This window comes from Eptatretus burgeri, chromosome 16 (assembly GCF_056783735.1).
Source record: "Eptatretus burgeri isolate ZD-2024b chromosome 16, Ebu_testis_v1, whole genome shotgun sequence".
NCBI classification, from domain to species: Eukaryota; Metazoa; Chordata; class Myxini; order Myxiniformes; family Myxinidae; genus Eptatretus; species Eptatretus burgeri.
The window spans coordinates 59,647,262-59,672,752 of NC_140976.1; the positions used below are offsets into that span (position 1 = coordinate 59,647,262).

The 25,491-nt window shown below is 45.4% G+C and overlaps 1 protein-coding gene across 2 annotated transcripts in view; it reads right to left on the reverse strand.

Moving 5' to 3' along the window:
* Positions 1-25,491, reverse strand: part of LOC147011142 (sodium/glucose cotransporter 1-like) — a 144,886-nt gene that overhangs the window by 29,131 nt on the left and 90,264 nt on the right. For both annotated transcript variants that reach the window (XR_015052450.1, XM_085859830.1), the window contains exons 13-14: positions 24,313-24,528; positions 23,839-23,965 (exon numbers count right to left, since the gene is read on the reverse strand). Coding sequence is in view for 1 of the 2 variants with exons in the window: in XM_085859830.1 (XP_085715956.1) it covers positions 23,839-23,965; positions 24,313-24,528 (343 nt within the window). In the remaining variant the exon portion in view is untranslated. The remainder of the gene's footprint in view (positions 1-23,838; positions 23,966-24,312; positions 24,529-25,491) is intronic.

Here is a 25,491-nt window from a genome sequence, read left to right on the forward strand (position 1 = left end):
CTTTACAAGATTGATTAGAGAAATGAATGTAAAGTATGAGGGTGATAACACACCTTTCCTTACAATGGAAGAAATTGAAAATATGAGAGAAATGTTCAAAGGATTGTTGTTATATATTATTCACGATTGCCATTTTCAGGGAAATATCAACACAAGATATTGTATAAATAAAATAATGGATTATCTTGAAATTAAACCCGAACTTAGGATAAAATATAGAGTTTCTAAAAAAGCCAATAATAAATTAAATAACATGTTTTCCAATTATATAAATGAATGATTTTTTACCCATTTGGGCAAATAAGATAAAATTTAACAACCAGAAAAATCTTCCAAATTAATTAAGATGTCATAGTTGGTCCAAGCGGATGTGGAAAAACCTGCTTACTTTTAAAGATGCTCCTTACGCCCAACTTTTTGGATTAAGATAATGTAATAATTTTCACAAAGTCAAGTTTTCAACCTGAGTATCAATGACTCTCGCAAAGTTTTAATGCTGGTCTTCAAAAAGAAGATATAATCGGTTTATTTAAACTTCAAAACAAACTAAATGATTACAACATTGAAGATATAATACAACTATTTTGTGATACACAGAGATATAAATAGAAATCAAAGCCGATAACTTGTATTCTTAGTGATAATACAGATAATATACCTTCTCCCCAAGATTTGGATAAATCAAAAAAGAACGTCATTATCTTTGATGATTGTGTTAATGAGAGAAACAAAACGGTAATGGATAGCTACTACACAAGAGGGAGACATTCTTCTTGTAATTGGATTTATCTTAGTCAATCATACTTTCAACTCCCTCGTCGTTCAATAAGAACACTGCTAATACTTTTATTTTATTCAAGTTAAATTCAATAGATATAAACAATTTTTGGAGAGACAATTGTTCTACATTATGTAGTAAAAAGGAATTTGGGGATTATATGAAGCACACAACTGAAAAATATAAATATATGGTTGTGAAACAAGATGAGATATTAAGGGATATATTTTTTATTTTATAAACAATTACATATATAAATGACAACTACTATTATAAATCTTGTGGGTAAATCTGCTTCTGGAAAAAAAAAAAACTTTCATAAATCAAGTTTCTCGTTTAGTCCAAATGAGAATATTTTAAATTTGCTTAAAAAACACCCCGTGATACGCATTGTATCGACAACAACAAGATCAATAAGACCTGAAAGACATAGAAAGTGAAGATTATTACTATATTTCAGGAGAGGAACATATGCTATTGAGGAATGAAGGCCAAATATTTGAGGAGGTTTCTCTTGGTACAACAAAATATTCACATTGTAAAAGTGAGTTAAAGAAACTAAAATCTGGTGGTCTTGGGATATTAGAAACTAATCCAGAAGGAATGAGACAAATTATTAAACATCTGAGTGGTAATGGGGTTAAGATTTTATCGTTCGGTTTTGATGTTGATGAAGAAACTCAACACAAACATATTGTTGCGGATTTGCGCCCGCCGGCGTGCTGACGGCCACGTAACTCGAATCGCGGCACGTCGCCCACCGGACGGACAATCCAGTCGTGACCCTCTCGGACTAACGCCGGGAACCAGTCACGGGTGGACCTTTCGGTCTCACCGCGATCGAGCCAATCAGCCCCCGCGTGGGATAGGGTTGCTCGCCGAATTCGACCTACCTAAGTACCCACGCGGAGGGTAGACCGGGCGATCGCACCTCGCCGCAGGTCGACTTCGGACACGGGCCACTTAAGCGACCCGTTCCGTACTATCAGAATAACCGAGCGGTGTTATCGTCGACCTCGACGGTTCGATTAATTATCGGGCGTATTCAGCCCACTACCAACCCTTTACGTGAAGTAAGATGAGGATTCAATGGGAGAAATGACGAAGCGAAGCGGGAAACAGTTCAACACAAAGCACATTTATTCGCGGCACACGGAAAGCACACATATACAATTCCACCAAAAGCACACAGAAAAGAAAAACACAATTCCATTTACACAAAAAGCAAATATAAAAGCGAAAACACAATGCAGAGCTAATACCGACTACCGAGCACACGGCAACACTTATACAATTCTACTTCACAGACGGCGCCGACAACACATACCCAAAACCAAGGAAAAGAAATACCCTCAGGATGAGGCGGGCCTGAGGCCGAGACCGGGTCGGCCTACCCGTCTGGTGATGAGACGCGGAGCGGCGATGGCGCCTCAACTCCGCGGGCCTCGCGGACAGCGTCTGGTAGGGGGTGGGAAAGGGGCCCCCTTGGTCGCACTATCTCAGCGCGGGGGGAAACAGGAGGGGGTTGCTGATGCTCGGGGTATAGAGGATCTTTATTATCCCGCGACGAGCGTCTCCACCTCGGCCAGGTCGCGCTGTCGGCCTACCTCGGGTGCAGCTTCCTGCACGACGCGAGCACCCCCTCGTCTGGTGTCGCCGCCTTTCCACAGCTCCGTCCCCTCCGTTCCGACTCCAACGCACACGACGAGCAGCTCCACCGCCCGCGAAGTCTTGACTCTCTGTTTCCGACTCTCCTACTCTCCTACTCTCCGCCTCTCGACTCTGACTGGACTGACGAACACGGTCCTTTTATCCGCCCCGTAGCTTCGCCCTCTCATCTTTGACCCCCTCCCTTCGACCTTTCACCTCGCTCCCCATTGGCCCGAGAAAAAGTGGGCGTGAAGGCTTTTTGATCCATAAATTTGCATATATCGATCGCCCTGGGGCGGGCCACTCGCCCTCGCTCACCGATTGGACGGCAAAAAGTGGGCGTGTGTCGTTTTTGATCCGTTTTTGAAGCACAAAATCCGTGATTTTGTACACTCTGTTCGACGCGCGCCCTGCACGAGTCCAACACCGGTACCCACAGCGGGGCAAGAACGGTGGCGATGCTACGGTTGCGAGGTGTGATGGGAAGGTCGTGGCGGTTGTGGTGAAGCGGCGTTGTGGTTGGTGGTTGATGTTGTGATTGTGGTGGTAATCATGGCGATTGGTCCAAAATAAAGATAGCAAAAGAAAAACGGCTATCCTGAAGAGTCGCAGCACGCATAAATGACATGTATTCCCACTAGACAACGGGTTTGGGCCTAACTACACATGCACTTACCGAGATACCTCACCTAAGGGACCTGAATGGTGGTTTGCGAATTTGGTAACCACAACACTACCCCCTCCCCTTTTTACAGACTCGTCCCAAGTCGTCAAATTTTCGTGTGCCATCATGTGTAGTTTTCCCCTAGTACATTTTACCTACGGATCCCTGAGTGCGACATTCATGGTATTCGTGTCCCCAAAATAAATAACCTGAGGGCTGCGTAACTATCTAAACAAACTCACTCACACGGACGACTTAAATAAAATTGCCGGCGCTAGACAGACATGCCGGGGGGCGCACTCCTATTTACAGTACATCTTAACCTTAACTTACAAATTTTACACTAAACCATGGCCCAGGATCATTGAACTCTGCAAAAAGAAAGCAGTTAGCAGGGAGCCAGGCTGCCCACATGCAGTCTCTGGCTCAAAACAATGCAGGTGACAGGGAACGTGGATGGCTGCTCACACGCAGTCCAAGGCCTTCCCTTTTGAACTGAACGCAGTGAACCACAACGGTGCATGGGCTGCACAACGCAGTCTCCGTGCCAGCTCAAGTGGCACACGCAATGAGCACAACGAATGGATGCATGAACACAAACACGGTGCACGGGCCGCAACTGCAGGCCCGTGTTGTAGCTGCCAACAGGGCAGTTCTCGCAGCTTGCAAACTGTTGCCTTGCGGATCCTGGCGCACATGGAAATGAACAGTGGGGGGGCAAAGCAAAATTGAACGGGGCTGGTGAACATGGGCAGTGGGCATGGCATGGCAAAGGTGAGCAGGCAAACACAGCCCGCAGAAGAAGGCCGCTGCAGGCAAACATAGCGGGCAGATGAACTGGCCGGCACAGGCCTTGAAGAAAAACAGCCAGCAGATGACTTGGCCGGCACAGGCCTTGAAGAAAAACACGGCCAGCCGATGAAGTTGGCCAGCCTTTGCCGTTCAGTGGAGGTTGGTGGAGGGAGTGCGGTGGTGCTGGCCACTTGGAAGGCGGGCTCGGACCTACCTACCTGTCTCCCTCCCAACCTATCGCCTTTGCCTGTCGCTGTACATACCCACTCCCTTAATTTGTGAAAAACCAATTTAGCCCCCACTTATTTTTTTGTTGTTTTTATTTTTACTCCCCCACTATAAATCGTCCCCTAACCCCCTTTATCGTCCTTGTTCGGCTAACCTATCCTGTCACCTAGCCTACTCCCAACCCCTACGTTCCCTTCCCGGAGGGGAATAAGGGAGAGCTAACGTCCTGCGCCGAGGCCCAACGAAGCCTCAGAATGGCCTCCCCAGAGTTCGGCGATCTATAACCAAAGTGGGTCCAGCGGCCCACAACGACAGCGAGGGGATGGATGGTGCGGAGGGGTACATCTCCTAATCTACCCTAACCATTTAACTGCTAAACTACCCCGGGGCTTTCAACAAGCGCCTCTCGCTTAAACTATTGGTTCTAACAACCCAGATTCCCGTCGCCTGCGTTGGTGTCCTCACAATTTCGGGCCTCGCCCCCAATTTTCTCTCCGTGCCCTCACACGGTCTCCTGGCTGGGACACGTGGCTCCCTTTGGCAGGCACGACCCTCTGCCGAATCTCCCGCTATGGCCCCCCCCGGCACTACCCTCCCTCCCAGCCTACCAGCTCCCTAACACCGGGGAGTGCCCCACATGGCACCTCCCCTGAAACGCACACGTGGCAGGCTGGCTTCCCGGGCCCCTTTCCGAGGGTCACCCATGCCCACAACACTGCCCACGCGGCTAATGGCGCCCCGGGCCCCCGCACCAAGCAGGCGCACCCGTGCCCACTACTCTATCCCGGCCCCCCATGGGCCCTTGGCCTACCGCGGCCGACTAGCCTGGTGCCCGGGGTATCCACTCAGCGATACTCACCTTTCGCAGCCACGCTCCCAAGCCCGTCAACAGGGCTCCTGCACCCCTCCAAATGGGTCTCGAGCCTACATTCCCACCAACAGCAAAACGACCTCCATTTTTTAAATTTGACCCCGGGGTCCCTTGGGCGGGAGTCACTCCTCCCCCCACTCACTCATCGCACCATGCATTCCCCATTCACTCCACACACACAGACCCGCTGGCCTCACTCACTCAACAAGTGCTCACCTCACAACTCACCAACAACTTCAACACACACACCACTGAACTCTGCCATCCTTCTAACTACATCCCCTAACTAACTCGTGCTCCCACGTCGTCCCTTAAACTACAGCACGTTCCTTTTAACACTACGTAGCTAAACTACGTCCCCTCTACACATCCAAAGTCTGTCTCTGTCTCCAAATAATCCCATTTTATTTCCCAACCTAAATCTCGCTACAATCCCTCTAACTAATCCATTCCACGGACTCCATGAGGACTTACCCCTGCCCCATGAAGTCGGTCTAACTAAGCTAACCCTTCCCCCTAACTAGTTTCCATCCTGTGCCCAGGTCAAGGGGGTCTTCCACCCCTTGCCCAGGAATCCTGTGTACCCGAAAGTGAGGCTTGTTCTTCTTTTTTTTTTTTCTTTACATGCGCAGCACCTGCGCGGCAACTCAGAGCTCGCGCACTTTACACCTGCCCGTGACGTCATGCAGCTGCACGTGTTCCTCGTCCCTCCTTGGACGGTACCATCCGGCCGGGATACCCCTCCTGCCGGATTCCAACCACACGTGCAGCCATGACGTCACCGTGCGCATAAAAAAAAAAACACAAGCCCCACGTCTCGAGGGGTTCCCCACGCGAACACATGTGCTTTGCCCGTTGGAGCTTAACACACACGATCGCGTGGAGAACCCGTCCGGTCCAAATCCGTTTACCTGCCTAAACTTTGTCCGTCCGCGGGATCGGCAAATCCACCGCGTGCGTTTCCGGACCGGGACTTCACTCTCGCAAGCGAGCACGTGGCGGTCTCGTGCGTTGCACAGCACGAACCGCGTGCTCACTGCTGGGTGAACCCGGCACGGTCCCCGAAACAACTACAGCCGCTACTCGGCTTTCGTTCCTCTGTCGCCGTCTCCGTCTCCATTCCACACACGCATACCTGCGTGTAACGACGCACACAGTCCACACCATTAAACTCACACCGGGAGACGCGGCTGCGTGCTCCCGCATGCCAACCGACATCTCCCTCTCATACCGCTCTCTCACACACACGGTCTCCCTTGCACACAGCGACCTTGCACACGGCCGTTCACTCACGCGTGCGGGGCACTCACCCGCGGTGCCTCACTCGCACTCCGTGCCTCATCCACACACGCGGGGGCACTCAACCGCGGTGCCTCATCCACACTCCGTGCCTCACTCATACACGCGGGGGCACTTAACCGCGGTGCCTCATCCACACACGCGGGGGAACTCAACCGCGGTTCCTCATCCACACTCCGTGCCTCACTCACACACGCGGGGGAACTCACCCGCGGTGCCTCACTCACTTGCGGTGCCCCTTTTACACACGGCGTGCTGGGAAGCACGTACTCCGGCACCATCGACACCACACCACTCACACACGGGGTCGCTTCCACACACGGGGACGCACTCACACCCTGCACCACACACACAGGGACAACCACACTGGGGATTCGTGTCCCCACAAGGGTCTCCGGGGCCTCTATACCCCCCAAGCTTTCCGTGCACCCGTTCACAGCACCCGTCCCCTCAACCTCGCAAAGCACGACCGAACTCACCTGGTCGTGACTCGCCTCAAGGGGGCATACTCCCTCCCCTCGTTCCTGGAGGAGGCCATCCAGGTGCTCGCACTGGGTCTCTCCCCAGTCCGCCAGCTCACCCCCATTATCCTCCACTACCTCCGTGTGTGTGTGTGCGTCACTTACCCCGTCCAATTCACCCTCTATCTCCCGTGTCTCAACTATTATTATTTCCTTTGTCGTCACCTCGTGTCTCGTCTCACACGTTTTGGTCTCCCCATTTAATTTTTCCCTTTTGGTCACCGTCGATTCCTCTGTCACGACCCTCGCCCAACACGCCCCCTGAATTATTTTTTTACCCGCCTCCACCGCGGGCCTGTCAGCAGCTGCACCCCCTTCCAGCTCGTTTGCTCCCACACGTGGAGTCGCCATTCCCAGCTCCCTGGTCACGGCCTTCATGCCCGCCTGCAGGCATCGGCCCATGTTCTGCGTCTCACCCCGTAGTTCTTTCATTTCTTTTTTCATTTGCTGTGTATTCGCATCCATCGTCGTTTTCACTTCATTTGTATTTGTATCCATCTTTTCATTCATGCCTTTCATTTCGTTTTTCATATTCGCATCCATTTTTTCGATCATTTTCGCATTCATCTTTTCGTTCATTGCCGCCAGCATGGCGCATAGCTGGGCCATGTCGGATGCACTCAGCTGAGCCGTTTCGGCAAGGGTTGGGGAAGGGTTTTGGTGGAGAGGGGGGGGGAGGTGTCATACACTGCGGCCGCTGCCGCACCCATTTCGGGCTCTGGGTTCAGTTGGGCGAGTCCGTGTTCCTGCACAATCAACATTTCCTGCTCGGGGATTCCATCCTGGACAATGGATTCTACACATTCTACATCCATTTCTAATACCCCCGGCTCCCGCTCGCCTTGAGACGCCATCTTGCTTCTCGTGAAGGGAATTTAACTCGCTCGTAATTTGGAGGGAATCGGGGGTCGCTTCTCTCACCCCTGGACCGATTCCCGTGAATTTAGCCGGAGATAGGAGAGCCCGTTTTCCTGTTCTCCGATACCAGTGCCGCGAGGAGGGCGATGAATTTGTATCCCACTCCTGACACCAGTGTTGCGGATTTGCGCCCGCCGGCGTGCTGACGGCCACGTAACTCGAATCGCGGCACGTCGCCCACCGGACGGACAATCCAGTCGTGACCCTCTCGGACTAACGCCGGGAACCAGTCACGGGTGGACCTTTCGGTCTCACCGCGATCGAGCCAATCAGCCCCCGCGTGGGATAGGGTTGCTCGCCGACCCGACCTACCTAAGTACCCACGCGGAGGGTAGACCGGGCGATCGCACCTCGCCGCAGGTCGACTTCGGACACGGGCCACTTAAGCGACCCGTTCCGTACTATCAGAATAACCGAGCGGTGTTATCGTCGACCTCGACGGTTCGACACTATCGGGCGTATTCAGCCCACTACCAACCCTTTACGTGAAGTAAGATGAGGATTCAATGGGAGAAATGACGAAGCGAAGCGGGAAACAGTTCAACACAAAGCACATTTATTCGCGGCACACGGGAAGCACACATATACAATTCCACCAAAAGCACACAGAAAAGAAAAACACAATTCCATTTACAGAAAAAGCAAATATAAAAGCGAAAACACAATGCAGAGCTAATACCGACTACCGAGCACACGGCAACACTTATACAATTCTACTTCACAGACGGCGCCGACAACACATACCCAAAACCAAGGAAAAGAAATACCCTCAAGGATGAGGCGGGCCTGAGGCCGAGACCGGGTCGGCCTACCCGTCTGGTGATGAGACGCGGAGCGGCGATGGTGCCTCAACTCCGCGGGCCTCGCGGACAGCGTCTGGTAGGGGGTGGGAAAGGGGCCCCCTTGGTCGCACTATCTCAGCGCGGGGGGAAACAGGAGGGGGTTGCTGATGTTCGGGGTATAGAGGATCTTTATTATCCCGCGACGAGCGTCTCCACCTCGGCCAGGTCGCGCTGTCGGCCTCCCTCGGGTGCAGCTTCCTGCACGACGCGAGCACCCCCTCGTCTGGTGTCGCCGCCTTTCCACAGCTCCGTCCCCTCCGTTCCGACTCCAACGCACACGACGAGCAGCTCCACCGCCCGCGAAGTCTTGACTCTCTGTTTCCGACACTCCTGCTCTCCTACTCTCCGCCTCACGACTCTGACTGGACTGACGAACACGGTCCTTTTAGCCGCCCCGTAGCTTCGCCCTCTCATCTTTGACCCCTCCCTTCGGACCTTTCACCTCGCTCCCCATTGGCCCGAGAAAAAGTGGGCGTGAAGGCTTTTTGATCCATAAATTTGCATATATCGATCGCCCTGGGGCCACTGGGCCAATCGCCCTCGCTCACCGATTGGACGGCAAAAAGTGGGCGTGTCGTTTTTGATCCGTTTTTGAAGCACAAAATCCGTGATTTTGTACACGCTGTTCGACGCGCGCCCTGCACGAGTCCAACACCGGTACCCACAGCAGGGCAAGAACGGTGGCGATGCTACGGTTGCGAAGTGTGACGGGAAGGTCGTGGCGGTTGTGGTGAAGCGGCGTTGTGGTTGGTGGTTGATGTTGTGATTGTGGTGGTAATCATGGCGATTGGTCCAAAATAAAGATAGCAAAAGAAAAACGGCTATCCTGAAGAGTCGCAGCACGCATAAATGACATGTATTCCCACTAGACAACGGGTTTGGGCCTAACTACACATGCACTTACCGAGATACCTCACCTAAGGGACCTGAATGGTGGTTTGCGAATTTGGTAACCACAACAATATGAAAAGCAGAGATACAAGTTTTAGTGAAGAAGAAATTACAACTCGTATTAATGTTAATAAAGAATTTGATGAAACTTTTAAAGAAAAGGATTTATTTGAACACATCTACTTTAATGACGAAGAAAAGGAAAATTTCCCTGTTGATCTTTACAATTCATTAAATGATATTTTTCAATAAATAAATGGATGCGAAAGAAAGAGCAAGAAGATTTCAGGAGCATCAAGAATTGGTTTCAAAAGTTGTAAAACAACAGGAAGACACAAAGAAGAAACGCAAACAGAAACTAACGGGTGAAGAAGCTTAAAAGAAAACGAGAATTTTTTTATACCACTTTTAAAAACTTCCCAAGAAAAAATTATAGATGTTTCCACCATCCCACAATAGAATATACTCCGAAAAAAACTTAAAATGTTAAAAGATTTCAGTCAAATGACGGAGGAAGAATTAGAGCAGATAGGAGAATTAGAATATGATGATGAAGGATTATTTCAACAACTGGAAGAGATTAATCAACCCCCTGATTATATTGTGAATGCTTTTCAAAACAATGAATATTCAGCAGATCCAAAAACAATAGCAGGACTCATTCCAACAAAACAACCAGCAATATTTCATCTTGTTCAAGAAAAGGTATTGATATTTAATGATGAAGAAAGGTTCTTGAGTTCTGCTCAACCCCCTGTTAAATTAACTCCGAGATTAATGTTTCTTCTAACAAAAGATGGAAAACAAGGTTCAACTGTGAGGGGTGAATCAAAGTATTTTGATAAACCATTAGCTATGAAAAATAAGGATGATATAGCATATATTGATCTGCTGGACTCTCTTAATTATAAGGTGAGTCTATCTGTGAAAAGTAGGAAGAATGAGAAGGAGAAACATTATTCAGGCTTTAAGTAGCCATGGTTTAAGTGTTATTTTTCTTCCAAATGACCTATCACAAATAGTTAGTAGACTGTTATTGCTGTTAGGTAGTAAGAAGGCTGGAAATAACAATTGTTTTAATGAAGCATCAGCCATTTTAGACCAGTTGATGAACATGAAAATAATTAATAAATGTCAATACAAAGACATTTATCTCATATTAAATAAGATGAGAAGCACAATCCTTAGTTTTAATTTCACAACAAGTGACCACACATCTTTATCCCCATACCCACTACAACTTGACGCAACAAAAGAATATGAGGCGTCTTTATTGTCCATGGAAACTTATAATACCTTATTTAATATCACCGAGAAAAATGACAAGTTTAGTTATAATCCGGGAAGTGGATACAACATGATAACAGTTTCACCCGGAGCATACGAGATTTCTCAAATATCTTCTGAGATTGCTCTTCTTATGAAAGAACAGGGTGATGAACCAAAATATATTGTTATAGATATTCAAAAAAAATACTTCAAAATCAACGATTAAACTTAAAAAAAAAAACAAGGTTGATTTCACAATTGATAATTCATTTAGAGAGTTATTGGGTTTCTTCTCAAAAAAGATTGAAACTAATGGGACGTTTTACAGTGATAATGTCATTCAAATATCCTCAGGCATAAATTCGGTATTAATTCACTGTGATTTGATTGATGGCGCTTATAATGATGGAATAAGAACAAATACAATATTTTCATTCAGCGCATACTCAACCCCAATTGGTTATAAATTCAATATGGAGCCCAAAAATCTGGTTTCTCTACCTGTGTCAGGAAAAACCATATACAGAGTAAATTTTAGGATAACCGACCAAGATAATCGCATGATTTATTTTAATGGAGAAATTATATCCATCATATTTTAATGGAGAAATTATATCCATTACGTGAAGTTTTCCAAAAAATAAATACGATGTTTATTGTGAGAAAACATGAGTTGAGAAAATATAAAATAATTACAGGAGATGGGATGTTCCTTTCCCCAAATTATAAGGGTGAGGGTATGTATCTTGGTAGAGGATACTATAAACCTATGAGACAAAGGGGTGTAGGACATCAATTTAGAAAAAAAGGAGATGGGATAATTGATACTCTCATGGGTATGGGTTCAACTATTCTTAAACATAAAGACCTAATTGGTTCAACTACTTCTGCTGTGGGACATGTAGCGGGTGCTATAAAGAGGATTAAAGATGCCCAAAAGGAATCTCAAATTACAAGCAAGAAAATAAATGAAGAAAGGCAAAACTCAGTTGTCTCCCCAAGAATGACAGAAAATAATTAAAATACTTGGGTCAGGGTTTCAAAAATTTTGACATCTTTTTCCTAAATAAATACAAGTATGGAAGTATTGATAGTATCTATGATTTGGATGATACCATTGTCATCTCAAACTCTCCTAAAAAAAGAAGACTACTTCAAGTTAAATGCAATAACTGGAACAGACTGGAATGCAAATGGAACAAAAAGTTTTGAAATAAAGAATCAACAAACTTATTTGAATCTTGCCGAAAGTTTCTTGTCGTGTAAAATTAGATTCACTAAGGCTGCGACTAACACAAACGCTACACTCGTAAATGATTTCTTCTGGAAAATGTTTGATAGTGTTCGTTTGTACATTGGAACACAAGAAGTTGAAGCGGTTGATTATGTCTCTGCTGCATCTGAAATGATGAAATTTACACTGTATTCATTTAGTGATAGAATAGGAAAGGGGGCTGTCGAAGGTTTTATTCCTGATATGTCAACTGGAACAAACACAGACCATGGTTATAGTCAAAGAAAGGCAATGCGTAATGATAATGCAAAAGCAGGAAATAGTTTTACTGCGGCAGTTCCTCTTGAAGGTATATTTGGATTTTGTGATCATGATAAAGTTCTGTATGGTCTTAAAATTAGATTTCAACTGCAAAGGAATGATAATGAAAATAGATTGCTTTTTGGTGTGGCTAATGCTTTTGCTGATCAGAATAAATTTCTAATTGATGAAATTCGTTGGTATATTGGTGAACATACTCCTCATCTTAAAACAGAAGAGATGTTGAATAGAAGACTTAACTCAAAGAAAGCCTTCAATGTATCATACCTTAAAAGAAGATGCCAACACGTTAAACTGAACCAAACCACTTACACGTGGAATTTGGGTGTTCTGGAAGGAAAGCCACGATATCTATGGCTCATTAAAAAAAACAGATGGTAAAACTGCTACTGATAAGAATAATACATTGAGTGATAATGCTCAGGTGAAACAACCGCGTTTCTCTGGATGGAACACTTTATCCACGAGATAGATTGGAAATTAATTGGGAAAAAAATGATTATGCTGAAGCATACAAGTCTTACCAAAAGGTGTGTGAAAGCAATGGAAATAAAGATCCTATTTTGGATTTGACAGCATTTAAAAGTCTGTATATAATCCATGCGATTGACCTGAGTGCTCAAAAGGAAACTATAAAGTGCAATCGAGTGGATACTTCCCTATACATTGAAAGAGGAGAGAGTGAAGAAGTTGATACATATCGTTTGCTTTTGGAAGAAACAGAATTACAGATTAATACAGATAATGGTGTTATGATAAGTCTCACATAATTGTTTTTGATAAATAAATGAGGAGAAAGTGCCAACTGGGGTATATGTTAATCGAATCAATCTTCATAAACTATCATCTTGTATTCAAAATCAAAAGCCTTATATGATTAACGTTAATACAATTCAGAGAAAAGGAGCAGTAAGAATTGATGTTTTGCTCACAAAAGAACAGGTGAAAATCTTGAACTATACTGGCTCACTTAAAATTAAAATGTCAAAACCAATGTTGAAGAAATATTCAATAAGAGAGACGAGTGGAGGATTTCTCCCATTTCTAATTCCTTTATTTGCTGGTTTAAGTGCGGCTGGAGCATTGACGGGTGGTATTTCAGCAACGGTGAAAACTGCCAACGAAAGGAAGGCTCAACTCCGGCCTCAAAATAATTGGAAAGACATAACAAAGAGTTGGAGAAACAAATTAGTGGAAGTGGTGTAATTGTAGATTTTGCTGAAAAACTTGAAGGTCTGCCTGATAAAGCGAGATTGTTAGTTGGAGATATGCTTTCTTCTATCGCACAAGCAGGTATAAAATTAACTAAACGGGGTAATGGATTATATCTTTCAAATAAATAAATGAGCATTGATGAGTGGTTTAAAGAATTTGGAAAGAACACAACATCAAATTTACAACTTGTCAAATATTGTAAGAAATTAAAAATTCATAATGTGGTTATTTGTATGAGAGATGAATTAACAAACTTTTCTAAACATACAAATAATATTATTATGAATTAGAAGATAATAATGGGAACGATTCTCATTGGGTTTGTATTTTTAATAGTCAAGACAAATAATATTTTGATAGTTTTGGTTTTCCACCACCTGTTGAAGTAATACAATTCTTGTAGAATGGTGTTTATCAAACATTTCAAGTCCAAGAATTAAATTCCAAGTGTTGTGGTCAATTATGTCTCTATGTGTTATTTCAACTCAACAAAAATAAATTTTTTAATACCATTATTTTTAATCTAATATAAATGACTTAAGGTGGTAAAGATGGTTCTATCTTTGGTGTATCCCAAGAACTGGATATTGATTTATCAAATTATTAGACAAAGGTACAGGCTGAATGACAGAAATATAGTATAGCAAAAAATATTAATATAAAAAATGCGAAAAAAATTAATACATTATCCAAGCCCGACTGACGCGAATGACTTGGTGAGATCAAGTGATTTATCACAAAATATATCCTAATATAAAACGGCTGTGTATTCCAAAGATACAGAAGTGTTGATTTTATCTCCAGGTCATACAGAAATAACAGTTCCAATTAAAATAACATTTTATAAAGAAGGGCGTATCGTTTGAATGAGCATACAACAATGGGGATATGATATGAATGACTTAGGGTATAATTGGTCATTTAAAATTAACCTAGAAGACCTGGAACAATTAAATCAGTCTTGTAAGGAAGAATATTATCCACTTGGTGCCGAGAATGAGTTTTGTGGAAGCACGATTAGCAAACAACAAATAAAACATCTCAGCAAAAGCTTTCTGCGACTCATTGGGACTGACTCAATCTGTCAACTTCCCTACTCTGATCTCAACCAATGGTACTCTATCTCTTCTGGATCTGATTTTGACAAATTTCCCTGACAATATCTGCTGCTCTTCCTCAGATCCAATTGGTTCTTCTGACCACGTCCTTGTCAAAGTGGACATCTCTCTGGCTATTATCAGAGAACTTCTTCACCGCCATCGAGTCTGGCATTTCACTCAAGCCGACTGGCAGGGTCTCCAAGCAGCCCTCAAACTTATAAACTGGTCTCCTATCTCTACTTTCTCCAACATCAACTCATCCTGGGAATTCTTTCAAAGAAACTTGCTCTCCCTCATGCACAGATTTATCCCCTCTAGTCTTCAGTTGTCCTACCCTTCCTCCCACCCTTGGTTCAATGAAGCTTGTGGTGAGGCAGTTGTCCTGAAACAACTTGCCTTTGCCTCATGGAAAGCAAACCCAACTGAGGGCAATCTCAGTTCCTTCCATAAAGCTCGGAACAAGTGTGTATCTACCCTCAGGAGAGCCAGAAAACAACATCTTTCTCATCTCAAGTCTGAACTCTCAAACCTCTCTCCCTCCTCAAAATCCTGGAGGCATCGAATCATATCTGTTTCTGGTGTATGCTACCCTCCATCCCCTCCCTTACCTCAAATGGCAGCACTGCTGATACCGCTCATGAAAAAGCTGAATGCCTAAACTCGGTGTTTGCAGCTAAATCTTGTGTCCAAAACCCATCACTTTCTCTACCCACCTTACCCAGTCGCACCTAACTGTCCCTGGACTCTGTGTCCTTTTCTCCTGACAAGGTGGAGAGCTTGCTGTCAAACCTCGACTCAAATTCTGCAACCGGTCCAGATGGCATCAGCCCACGTGTCCTCAAAACCTGCTCTTCTGCTCTTGCTCACCCTCTCTCTGTTCTATTCACCCTCTCATTTGCTCAAGGCCATCTGCTTGGAAATCAGCAAACATCACTGCCCTGCACAAAAAAGGTGCAAAAACAGATCCCTGCAAATACAGACCAATCAGCCTTCTCCCAATCATCAGCAAGGTTATGGAATCCATCATCGCTTCAGACATCAAATCCTTCCTCTTCTCCAATGGCTTGATTTCTGATCATCAATTTGGTTTCAGACCAGGTCACTCTACCATGGACATGCTGCTTCTGCTCTCCCAACAATGGATGGAGGTCCTCAATGCCAGACAGGAAATCTGAGCCGTATCCCTCGATATATCACGTGCTTTTGACACAGTCTGGCACCATGCCCTGCTCACCAAACTCTCTTCCTATGGTATCCAAGGCCATCTCCATTCTCCACTCATTGCTCGCAGACTTCCTCTCCTGTCGCAGTCAACGTGTAGCCCTAAATGGAGTTCTTTCATCCCCCCCCCCCCTTGCTGTCCAGGCTGGAGTTCCTCAAGGAAGCGTTCTGGGCCCTGTTCTTTTTCTGGTTTTCATCAATGATCTCTCCGACTCTCTGGAAAATCCTCTATATCTCTTTGCTGATGACTCCACCCTCTGCCGTACCATCGGTCATCCCTCAGACCGACAAGCAGCAGCTTCTTCGTTCACTGCTGATCTGGATAAAATCACAAAATGGTCCAACACGTGGAACATGTCTTTCAATCCGGACAAATCTCACTCTCACTATGTCTCTTCGAAAGGACCGTTTAGAACCCCCCCCCCATCCACTTTCTCAACAATCCTCTGGAAGAAGTCCTTTCTTTCAAGCTTCTGGGTCTCACTATCTGCCATGACCTTTCCTGGGAAAGCCACATTTCAAACCTCACCTCCAAAGCCAGTCTCCGACTGGGAATCCTCCGTCGTGCAAGGTCCTTCCTCGGCCCACCTGAGCTCCTGACCACTTACAAAGCTTTTGTCCGCAGCCTGATGGAGTACTGCTCTCCCCTCTGGGCTGGTGCTCCTGCCTCCCACCTTTCTCGGCTTCACGCTGTAGAAACCAAGGCATTTCGGTTCATTAGCATCTCCCGCAATGAGGCTGAGTCTTTGGGCCTCTCACTCAATCACTGCAGGTTTGTCGGTGGTCTTTCTGTCTTCTACCATCTCCTCTCCAGCCTCTCCCCCCTGCTCTCTCTGCGATTTGTCCCCACCACATTTCCGCAGGGCGCTCAAGGTCCGCCAACAACCCCCTTCTGGTAAAACTACCAAAATCACGAATCACTGCTCACCTTCACTCTTTCATTCCTCTTTTTTCCCGCCTTTGGAATAAACTCCCTCACTCTATTCATTCCCATTCTTCCCTCCAGGCCTTCAAAACAGCTGTTCACCACCACCGACACCCCCAGCCAAATCCTCGATCTTTTCTACCCCCGATAATCCACCCAAGCCCACCTCCTTCAAATTACCTGCTTTCCTTCCTGAAAGTCCCTGTAATGTCCATCTTCTATTCCCCATGTTCCCCGTCCCATCCCTCTCCCTTCCACAGATCTCCAAATGTCTCTGTTCCCCACTATTTTGTCCCTCCCACTCCTTCCCCTCCTGGCTCGTGCCCCCCTTGATGTGCGTTGTGTGTTAGCTCTCATACGAGCCTCGACAAAGTATACACACAAAAAAAAATTTAATAAGGGTAAAATCAATTATGGTTTTGCCATAGTTTATATCATGAAAACACAAAGAACAGTATTATATATAATAAGTAAGGAAATACAAAATGATTTAACGATGGGAAGATGGGGAGGTATTTCCTGTCATTGTATTAATCTGTCATATACTTCTAATGCATAAATGACAGCAAGAAGGCTTCAGGAAAATTATCATTTCTGTGTCCAAGCATACCTTCAAGAAAAGGGTATTCGGTATTTTAATAAATATGTTTAGTTCTACAACATAATAATGCACTTTCAATAAAAGATTGGCTTTATACTGATGTTGATAAACCAACAACTTTGGATTTAATTAAAATGTTAAATAATGAATAAAAATTATAAAGTTAAGAAAATGCAAGGCTCTTTTAGAAATCCAGAAGAAATTTTATTGGTTTCCTGTTGTAAAAAAAAAATATTTTGGATACAGGAATAACAAGAAATCCTGATGAATACATGTATTATATTCTATGGGGTGAAAGTGATTCAACGATAGTAAAGGACGAGGAAAGAGTTGAAGAAACTGAGACAAAGAAGAAGGAGAAGAGAGAGAAGGAGGAAAAGGAGAAGAGAGAGAAGGAGGAGAGGGAGAAGAGAGAGAAGGAGGAGAGGGAGAAGAGAGAAGGAGGAGAAGGAGAAGAGAGAGAATGACGAGAATGACGAGAAGGAGGAGAGGGAGAAGAGAGAGAAGGAGGCAAGGGAGAAGAGAGAGAAGGAGGCAAGGGAGAAGATAGAGAAGGAGGCAAGTGAGAAGAGAGAGGAGGAGAGGGAGAGGGAGGAAAGAGAGAGAATACATAAATATAAAAATATGGAAACCAGTGAGATAAGAAAAAGATTGGGGGTATTACAGAAAAGAAATAAATCTCAACGCACTGAGGAGTCAGGTCAGGTATGGGAGCATGTGCCAGAACAGCGCGTCGCTGCATCCACTTTCCGCCGGTACTCCAGGGGCCTCCGCCTGGCCATCCCCCAGGCAGATGCCAGGCCCATCCCCATCTCCTTGAGATGATGGTCAACCTGTTGCAACCATGAGGCACGTGGTCGGCCCACTGGCCTCCTCCACTCATGAGACTAACTCGCTGAGAGAATCTGGTGAGCAGGATCAGCGTCAGGAAAACGAGCCACATGTCCATACAGCCGCAACTGATGCTCACGGACTATACAGGTAAAAAATCTCATCCGAGTCTCTCTCAGCAACCGCTCGTTGGACACAAAATCCGACCAGCGATAGCCAAGGATTCTCCGAAGAGACCTGGTACCAAAGGAATTAAGTCTCCGTCTCAGATCCTTGGTCAGAGTCCAAGTCTCGCACCCATAGAGCAAGACTGGAAGTACCAAGGACCTGAAGACTCGGACTTTCGTCCTCCCGCACAGGTACCCACGGCGCCACACCCCATGATCCAGTGAATCCATGACTCCCCAGGCCCGACCCAGACGTCTATTGACCTCTGACTCGCAGCCAGCAGAGACATGAATATCACTGCCAAGGTAAGTGAATCTCTCCACGACCTCAACATCCTCACCACAAACAGACACAGAAAGGACAGCAGCATCCAAGATGTCACCGAAAGCCTGGATCTTAGTTCTGACCCAAGAAACGGCTCCGACTCCTCATTCAGAACCTCAAGGGCCCCCAAGAGGATGTCTAAAGTCTCTGCAAAGATGACTGCATCATCTGCAAAATCAAGGTCCGAGATCTTGACATTCCCAAACGATGCACCGCAACTTGATCTCTCCGACATCCTCCCTAAAATCCAGTCCATACAAGTGCTGAAAAGTGTGGGGGCAAGTACACATCCCTGACGAACTCCAGTAACAACTGGAAATAAGTCAGAGATGGTACCACCACACTTCACAGCACTCTCAGTACCAGAGTAGAGTTCAGACATCAGATCGATCAGTTTTGGTGGCACCCCACGAAGACCAAGAATCCTCCAGAGGACATCCCGATTCACTGAATCGAACGCTTTACAGAGATCAACATAGGCTGCAAGCAGCCCTTGTTGAAACTCTCACCTGCATTTGATGAGAACCCAAAGAGCAAGGATACGTTCAATTGTTGACCTCTTTGGTGTAAAGCCTGACTGCTCTGGACGCTGGTGCTCAAGCAGATGGTGGCGAACCCTATCAAGAATTATCCGAGCAAAGACCTTGCCCAGCACTGGGAGCAGCGTCACCCCTCAGTAGTTGTTGCAGTCTTGGCGATCACCCTTCCCTTTCCAGAGAGGGACAACAAGGCCCCTCTTCCAGTCAGTTGGGATGATGCCTGTGTTCCAGGCAGAGCACAAAACTGCATGCAACGACACGAGTGCAGCATTTCCACCAGCCTTGAGAAGTTCGGCATGGATGCCACAGATCCCTGGAGCTTTGCCCCATTTCAACTGGTTCACCGCAGCCCGTGTTTCCACAAGCGAAGGTGGTCCACAGTTGATTCGAGGGTCAGTAACAGGGATTGTAACACCCTTGATGTCCAACTCGACAGCTGGGGGATCAGCCCGGTACAACCGCTCAAAGTAACCGGCCCAGCGGGCCTTCACTTCAGACTCCTCTGTCAAGAGCCTACCACTCTCTGCTCGAACTGCAGTGCTCCGAGGGATGGGCTTGGATGAACGTAATGCGCGAATTCCCCTGTAAGCGGGACGAGAATCACCTGTCCACAGGTGATGCTCTACCCCCTCACAGATTCCTCGCACATAGGCCTCCTTGTCCACCCTCAGTGCACGTACAGTTTTACCCCTCAGCTCCCTGAACAGCTCAGCTCTGCCATTCAGCCTGGCCCTGCGACTCTGGTCAATGGTATCCAGTGTCCCTTGAGAGACAAAATTCTTCTTTGCCCTGCGGTGAGCTCCAAGGCATCCATCGGCAACATCAAGGACGGTGGTCTTGAAGGCGTTCCACAACTCTTCGGGACCCCCCAAAGCACCCAGACCCCCCCAAGTGTCCACTCAGCCTGTTCGCAAACTCCTCAGCTACTCTCTCATCCCTGAGCTTGGCAACATCCAGCCTAGGCTGGGATGGTACCATTCTCCAGGACTTAAGTTGCAGCTTTAGAGTTGCTACAACAAGCCTGTGGTCAGTATTGAGGAACTGAGCACTCCGGTAGACCCTGCAGTTCTGGATCATCCTCCAATGACCGTCAATGAGGACATGGTCAATCTCCTTTGCCACACCGCCAGCGTTGGAAGACCAAGTCCAGTGAAGCTTGTGGGCGGTGAAACCATGAACCAGCCACCCTAAGTCCATGACTTCTTGCAAAGTCAAGGAACTTAGTGCTATTCTGGTTCATAGTTCCTGACCCATGGGGACCAACACACACCTCATAACCATCCCTATCAGTTCCAGTCGATGCATTGAAATCCCCCAAGACTAGAAGTGTATCTCGTCTGGGGCACTGATCAACCACAGACTCGAGTGTGGCGTAGAATGCATCCTTCACGGTGAGAACACTCGCCTCAGTCGGAGCATAAACAGAGACCAGGGAAATGACACCTAAGGAGTGATGAATCCTTAATCTCATAATACGCTCGTTGACCGGTGTTACCTCAATTATCATTGGGGTCAGCTTATTGGACACAGCTACAGCAACTCCTTGGGTATGGTAACCATCAGAGCGACCAGACCAATCTCGCCACCCACCATTATCTCGCCGCAATCCGATCTCCGAACCTCAGAGAGAGCTGCAATCCCGATGTCCAAACGCTTGAGCTCAGATGATAACAGAGACAGGTGATCATCCTCTCTTAGGGAAAGGACATTCCAGGCACCCACCCAAAGGGACCGCCTCAGGTTAACCCAAGGAGACCGCCGTCTGGTGGACGACACCTCAGCACCACTCCGACACACTCTCCTGCAATCTGACCCAGGGATGTTACCCCATGGTTTCCCTCCTATCATCAAAGATTGGGGGTCCCGAAGGCTTTTCCCCAATCCCGTCATCTGGTGAGCTGCCCTGCGAAGGGAAGCTGCACAGGAGGTACTCCCACGGAGTGGGTTTTCATATTTTTTTGCGTTTTTGCGTTTTGCGGAATGAAGGGTTTTACGGTGGCCGGAGTGCAAATCCTGCCACCAACCTCCTAAAAAGAAGTGACCCAACTGCAGGAGGACGTCCGCAGACACAGTTGGGCACTAGATATGGATGGCCGTTGGCTCACAAAGAGCTCCTCCGCCCTTTGGCAGGTTTTGTTTTTAATCCTGCTGGGTGTCCATATCTAAACACCCTCCTCACCAGAAAACCTGGTGGGGGAGACGGTTTAGTCGCCGACAACCCGTCCATGGAACAGGTTAGTACAGGTTTACATGGTACCTGTAGCAGGTCACAGATCGAACCTGACCTGACATAAGCACCGAGGAGGAAAATAAATAATTGACAAGTCTATAAGAAATATTTGTGTCAAGACTATTAACATCGGTTTCAGGGAGAAGATATAAACGAGAAAGTGGAGATAAAGAAGAGAAAGAAGGAAAAGATTATATTATTGATGATGTTGGTGTGATTGACTTTAATTAAAGTTTTACATTTTTTTTCTTAAATAAATGGAGGAGAGGGTGAAGACATTTCTGAGGATTCTTTATGTTTTATATAAAGATCCAAATGTGCATGTTGGAAACTAAAAAGGTTTTCGCACTCTGTAGGAATTTTTCTCAAAAATAAATGCGTTATTGTCTAAAATGTAAAAAGAAAACCAAGAGTAAAAATATCTCGTGTGTTAAAAGTAAAAATAATAGGGTTATACAAAAAGGTACATGTTCGGTGTGTGGCTCAAAAAAGAGTGAATTCCCAAAACACAAACGTGGGGGAGATATACAAAAGTTTTTATCAGGAGGTAAATTTACAACTACTGGAATACCAGAGGAATTACATCTACCAGGGTATTCTTTCTGTGGTCCAGGAACAAACTTGAATAAAAGATTAGATGAGGCTTACAATCCTAAACCGTGGAGCAAACCTATCAATAGGGTTGATGAAGTGTGCATGAGGCACGATATTGATTATGGAAATACCATAACGTTGGAAGAAAAACATGAAGCTGATAGAGAAGATCTATTGTCATCTAATCTACTGTGATGTCAAAAATATACCGTGCACTGATTCCAAGATCTACTGTAATCTATATGGTCACGTCTGTATCTATTGTACTATAATCTATATCTGTCGTAATCTATGTACCATATCCACTGCATTAAACAATGGGGATCCTCAGTGAGGATTTACATTATTTAATGCTCCATCTTGTTATCCCGCATACGCGAAGCACAAAGCGGGCTTAAGCAATTGATTCACTTCTGTCTGTCCGTCTGTCTGCCTACAAACATCAGTTTATGATCGAGGAACAACTTAATTTCAATTGAATGTTATATTTTGAACATGAATCGGAAAACGAACTCTGCAGTTGAACAGTACTTTGACTGAATTCATCCCAATCGTGCATGTGCAGAGAAGAATGAGATAATTTATTTACTCTGTCTGCCTATCTGGCAGTGAAACAAAATGGAAAATCATTACAAACAGGAAATTTCTTTTTTTAGGGATGTCATAAAGGACATAACCACCAGGCAGGAATAACTAATGTCGTGTGTTAAATAAGGCGGAGTCAAAGACGTTGCATCAAACGCGGTAAACTTCCAAAATGTATTTTTTCTTTGACTTTTAAAATCTTTATTTTATATCTATTGAAGTGGACACTTGAACACTCACTTTAGAACACAAATCACCTTTGTGGCACTTTCAAAACCCTTCCGTTTAGCAGTACTTGGGCAAAATATTTGGCATTTAACGTCATCCCCACCAATCAAATTTGCCGCTTATAGATCCTGCCCATGTCATTGTTTTTCAAGACAGTGTGGGGTGAAGTGTTCTATGAACTCTCTAGTTTTCTTTGCACTTATTGGGGCTTTAAAGACTAGTTTTCAGTTGTGTTAAAAATTTACTTTACCACAAGTAAAAAATTGAAAAACATAAACCAGCTGGCAGTGGCAATATTTTATAGAGTTGCAGTATTTTACAATGGCCTGGAAACCAGAAGGAGAAAACTGTTTACTTTTCATAAAATGTTCTATCAAAGACAGAACATTCCTAGACTAAGTGCAAGACATGAAGGTAGGTGGTAGCCTGATCGTATCGAGTCATGTGCACGAAACTACAACTGTTGGAGAAGCCTTGGATGTAAAAAGCTCAATAGGTCATCAAATCAAATTTGTACATCAGCATGAAGAAAGCAAGCAAAAAACGTTTTCCCTTACTCACCTTGCTATAAATTACCAAGAACAATACGGTAAGAAAATGTACCACCTGAAAGAGAAATGATAGGAAACACAGCCCCAAGAAGTGCAAAGGAGACAAAGAGAAATGATGAAACATCAAAAAAAAAATTCAAGTCTGGAGATTAACAAAAGAGCAGACAGAGAGAAAAACAACTTGATAATCTCCGGTTATTCACAGACTGCACAAAGCAATTGCTAATGCCGCTAACCTCAACCCCTGTAGGATATGTATGTCACACTGTATCACCATTGACACAAGAATATTATTCCATTTTCAACATGTATTGACTATAGTTCCCTTGGAATAGGGTCTCAATCCATGCTGTCAGCATAGAGCAGATACAATTTTCCAAGCTACCTCTCCAAATGTGTTTGTGGACCAGGATGGTGTGTGGCCAACATGCACCGTTGGAATAAATACCGTGAGATTTGTCTTCACATCCTGAGTTCATCGTGTCTTCATGTTGCTGGCATGGTATGTCCTCCTGTGCATCCAGGTCCACACGGGGCTCCTTGCTGTGCCGCATTGTCCAACACAAGCGATGCAGCTACACAGATACAAGAAACACACGCTTTAACACTCGGGGAATGAAATGATCCCATGCTTAGTTGTAATTCCGATGAAACAATCATATCTCAACTCTCTCTTAACACAGCCATTACATTCATAACCTGGGCTCTGCTCATCTGTCTATGATTAAACAAATTAATACACAACCACACAAAATAACGAGTTACACTTTCATATCAAACTAAATAATTTCCTAATTTGAGGATCTTTCCTTCCTAGTGTTCCACTGTGATGAGGAAATAGGATGGAATCAAACTTTGATGTCTAAAATATACCGATGTGTCTCTTTTGCAGGGCACAGCAAGGGAATTATGCAATACATACATGTTTGTCATCAATAGGTGCTGTCATCAGTGAAACCACCACGGTGATGATGCAGGTTATGACGAAAAGAATGATGGCAAAGTACAGATAATGAACACCACAAATGATCGTCGGGCAGTTTGTTTTTATGGCACAACTTCCCTTGCTGTAAGCGAACTCTGTGACCAACCGAGCCAATCCAACAAGTAATCCCAAAAGGAGGCCCCAAAATGCACCCTGAAAAACAAATGGACAAAACCAACTGTGTCAACAGAATATCAGCGTGTATTAATAAGTCCACAAGCCCAACACTACCTGTATACAATGTCACCATACTCAAATAGTGGCATCCTACTACAGAAGGTTCCTCCTTCATCGGTTCAAACAGGCCACAAACATATTACGGATGCACATATGGAAAAGGGGAATGGGGGTAGAGGAGGGAGGTAAGATTATTACATATTCATCCGTTTTATGATTGGGTGGGAGAGAGAGTTCAACAGGTGGAACGGCATCATTGTTGATTCCTGTCATTGTGCTGCAGCTCTGTGTGGCACGGCCTGACTTGTAACCCATCATGTACCTGTAGCCAACGTGCTCCACATAACAAAGAATTGACCTCTAATTGAACTGCTGAGCCCATTTATTTTCATATTGGTGGAAATTCGTGCAACCATTTTGACGATCTTTGCAAGGCATGGGCTGGAGTCACCTCTGTGGTGCTGTGCTTTGGAGCATAGCATAGCAGAGTCATAAGGCCTGTATCGTGCCAAGCAATGGATGTTTTATGGAAGGAGGAACAGGCTGTGCAAAGAGGCACCAGAAAACTTCATTGCCAATATCAGAAGTAAGAAATGGAAACTGCCTTCTTATAATTAACAAGGCATTGGTTCAACTGATGCTTTGTTATTTTAAAAAAATTCATCCTCCATTGATCTAAGTCTTTCATGGGAAAATCAGAGCAAATCAGAGCTCCTCACAGTCGACAAGGTCTTTGTCAGCAGCTCAATGGATTACTGCTCTCTGTCCGTTATGGGCTGGCACTCCAGCATCAAGTGTCTCTCCTGGATTCTGTGGAATTTAAAGCTCTCAAAATTATCAGAATTTCCTTTGACGATGTAGAAGCACAAGGTCTGTTGCTCTGTCATTGCAGGCAGGTTGGGATTATGCTGGGTGGTGTGCCATTACCTTCCCAGCATT